Source organism: Nicotiana attenuata, unplaced genomic scaffold, assembly GCF_001879085.1.
Source record: "Nicotiana attenuata strain UT unplaced genomic scaffold, NIATTr2, whole genome shotgun sequence".
Lineage (NCBI taxonomy): Eukaryota > Viridiplantae > Streptophyta > Magnoliopsida > Solanales > Solanaceae > Nicotiana > Nicotiana attenuata.
Genome location: NW_017670481.1, coordinates 545,100 through 548,481, shown reverse-complemented (window position 1 = coordinate 548,481; position 3,382 = coordinate 545,100). Strand labels below are relative to the sequence as shown.

General features: G+C 29.2%; 1 protein-coding gene across 1 annotated transcript; it reads left to right on the top strand.

Moving 5' to 3' along the window:
- Positions 1–569: 569 nt before the first annotated feature.
- Positions 570–2,967, top strand: LOC109240049 (paired amphipathic helix protein Sin3-like 2). Its single transcript, XM_019406667.1, has 5 exons — positions 570–765; positions 1,162–1,380; positions 1,776–1,959; positions 2,606–2,704; positions 2,799–2,967. The coding sequence occupies exons 1-5, from the start codon at positions 731–733 to the stop codon at positions 2,853–2,855; spliced, it is 594 nt and encodes a 197-aa protein (XP_019262212.1). The 5' UTR covers positions 570–730; the 3' UTR covers positions 2,856–2,967.
- The last annotated feature ends 415 nt before the right edge of the window (positions 2,968–3,382 follow it).

Here is a 3,382-nt window from a genome sequence, read left to right as displayed (position 1 = left end):
GAAATTTTTGAAAAACAGCTTTTTGGAGATTTTCAAATTTTCAAAAAATTCTAAAATTCATCTTCAAGTGAAAATTGAAAATTTTATGGCCAAACACTGATTTCGAAAAAAAGTGAAAATTTTTCAAAAAAATATAAAAAAAACTCTTATGTCCAAACGCGTAGTTTGTGTTCAATTTATATCTGGCTACAATATGGCTTCCTTTTCCAACTAAGCTTCCCGTTCTCCTAACTCTCATAAAAGTTTATCTCTTTGTATTATTATTCTTTATTAAATAATCTTCAACGTAAAATTTGGTCTTATTTACAAAATCTTGGACTTTAATTGCAAGACTTTTACCTTTTTGTACATTAATATTGTAGAGATATCTAATTAATTAAGGTTATATAAGTCGATCAATATTTTAAGGATATTTTAGTCGTTTAATATTAAGCATAAAACATTCGTGCTTTTATAATATATATATATATATATATATATATATATATATATATATATATATATATATATATATATATATATATATATAAATCGATGCTGCATTCGTTTGGGTTGTCTGGTTTGCTAGTACTACGTTTTCCTGTAAATTCTTTTTTAGGGTAAAGGCGAGAAACTTTAGCAGCAGAATCACTATTTGTTTGGTTCTGTCATATTAAGGGTTTTGCCAATTCTGACTGATCTATTTGAAGCTTTTACTTTTAGCCCAAACTTAATCAATGGTTTATAATGGATGAGAACGAGACTCAACCCTATCAACAATAGTATGTAAGTGGTGTTGTATTGTATTTTATAATTGAGTTTGAGTTTGAGATTGTAGTTGTGGCTTTACTTCGTGTTCCAAATTCATATATATTTACGTTTCTTATATTCAGTTTGTGTCTGCTCTACTGCCTAATAAGGAGTATATGGTGGGGGAGACTAAGGTTTAAATCCCATTACAGACAAAAACGTTACACGATTTATTTTTATTTGCTAAAATTTTAGTGAATATAGTTATCGATTATATTGTGTTGGTGGAAGGTAACAAATATCATATTTTTTAATTTTTTTTAAAAAAGGAGTTTATAGTTGGGGAGGGCTGCAGCTATATATTTGAGTGGCTACTTATCGCTCTGGTTCTGACTTCTAATGTATAATTTTTCCTTTTATTGTCGGATGAAGTGATGGTCAATCACAAGTTCCTGCAAGTGGTTTAGGCGGAGGAGGAGGTGGCAGCGGCGGCGCAGGCAGAGGTAGAGCTGCGGCGGCTAGTAATTGTGCACAAAAGGTGTCAATTAATGATGCACTGTCTTATATAAAGGAAGTTAAGGACACATTTCAAGATGAAAGGGAGAAGTATGACATGTTCATTGCTGTTACGAATGACTATAAGAATCAAAGGTTTGCTACTTTTGCTACTGTCATCCTCTTTTATATTCAAATTTGGTAGTTTTTACTTTATGTAAGACTTAGAGTCCGTTTCGCATAAAAAAATTGTAGCATCTTTATTTCCAAAAAATTTTACTTTTTTCGGAATCAGTATTTGCTCATGAAAATTTCAAATTTCACTTGAAGATGAATTTCGGAATTTTTCGAAAATTTAAAAAACTCGAAAAGGTTACTTTTCAAATTTTCACTTCAAATCATTCACAAAATTCAAAAACAACTCCAAATTGTATTCATATTCAAACACAATTCTAATTTTCAAAGATCATTTTCACTTGAATTTTTTTTCGGAATTTCTATGCTTATGTCCAGACGCCCACTTAATTGCACGATTTTGATATTCCTCACAGAATTGATACTTGTGGTGTGATAGCAAGAGTGAAAGACTTGTTTAAAGGGCATCCTGATTTGATCCTTCGATTCAACAATTTCTTGCCCAACGGCTATGAAATAAACCTCACTCAAGCAAATGAGGCTCCTCCAAATAGAAGCATTACGTTTGAAGAAGCTCTCCGCCTTGTGGAGAAAATAAAGGTTACAATTCTCTTGCCTTCTGATTTTTTATAATAAATGTCTGCCCTTTTATCGTTATTAGCCTCTATTCATGTATATCTTATGGTAATTTGTAGAACTTTTTTTTATATAAAATTAATTTAAAGACTTAAAAAACCAAAAGAAAATGTGTTACTTGTTTCTAATCAGAGGCAGATGTAGCTCGCGAGATGTAGCTCTTTCTAACTAAAAGACGTAGCTCTTATAAAATGTTTCTCTGAATTCATAATTTTTAATGCAAGGGGTTTAATGGTAAAAAAATAAAGATTGAACCCATCAAATAAAAATTCTGGATCTGTCTTTGTTTCTAATGCAAACTTATTAGAGTATTGGACTAAAAACTTCAAAACTTTAAAAAGAGATTTACTGCTTTTGTTTCACCCGGGAATAATAAAGTTTTGATTAATTAAAAAAGTATTACATTCCTAGCGTTACCGGAAAATTGAGGTCTTTAATTAATTAAAAATGTTAAACGATGGATAAAAGTAATTAGTGAAATTTTTAAGAGTTAATTATTATTTCAATTTTATCCAACATGAAATGTATGATTATAGATTAAAGTTTAAATCCTAAGTATCAAAAAAAAGAAGAAAAAGGTGCTAACTTGCTGGATTATCACTTCATGCAGAAACGTTTCCAAAATAATAAACATGATTACCAATCCTTCCTAGACATCTTGAAGAGGTACGAGGAGGAGCACACGAGCATAAACGATGTGTACGATGAGGTGATTAAACATTTTAAATTGGATACACATAAATATTACAGATGATTTTCGTGTTTTAGTTTGTTACTAAAGTATTTCTATTATGTGTACGTAGGTTGCCACACTTTTCATTGACCATTCAGATTTGCTTGATGAGTTCAAGGCGGCTTAATACTTTGGGGGCCTAAAGTCGAACATTATTTAGAGGTCTTACGTCTTTTCTTATATTTAAAAATCATATATATTTTTATGTAAAATTTACTTTTTGTTAATTTGTTTGAGATGCAAAGTGATTAATAACTTTTTTGTATCAATTTCTTTTATTAATTCTTTATTAATTGACGATCCAGTCAATCTATTTAATCTTTTTTTGAAGCATTGTTTTAAAGAGCTTCAAATTGAGGTTTTGTTAATGTTTCAATCCCTCTTTCTCTTTTTTAATTTATGTGATTAAGTAATGTCATTGATATTTTCTAGTTAACAAATTTAAATTCTAAAGTAGTATATAATACAAAACCAATATCTATGTTAGGTAAAAATAACAAATGTTAAATTAAAAGAAAAAAAGATAATAGACAATGAAAACAATAAATCATTATTCTAGAAGCTGAATTACTTGATATTAAAATAATTTCATTACTCTAACGCTTAACATCTTGAAAAAAGGTGAAAAAGTATATGCAATTTAATCTAGGCGAA

Bases quoted from the DNA above. Each gene is read 5' to 3' on its own strand.
- LOC109240049 (XM_019406667.1), top strand. From the start codon at position 731: ATGAGAACGAGACTCAACCCTATCAACAATAGTAT. The intron at 1,381-1,775 runs GTTTGCTACTTT...TATTCCTCACAG, and splicing joins AATGACTATAAGAATCAAAG to AATTGATACTTGTGGTGTGA. The intron at 1,960-2,605 runs GTTACAATTCTC...CACTTCATGCAG, and splicing joins GCCTTGTGGAGAAAATAAAG to AAACGTTTCCAAAATAATAA.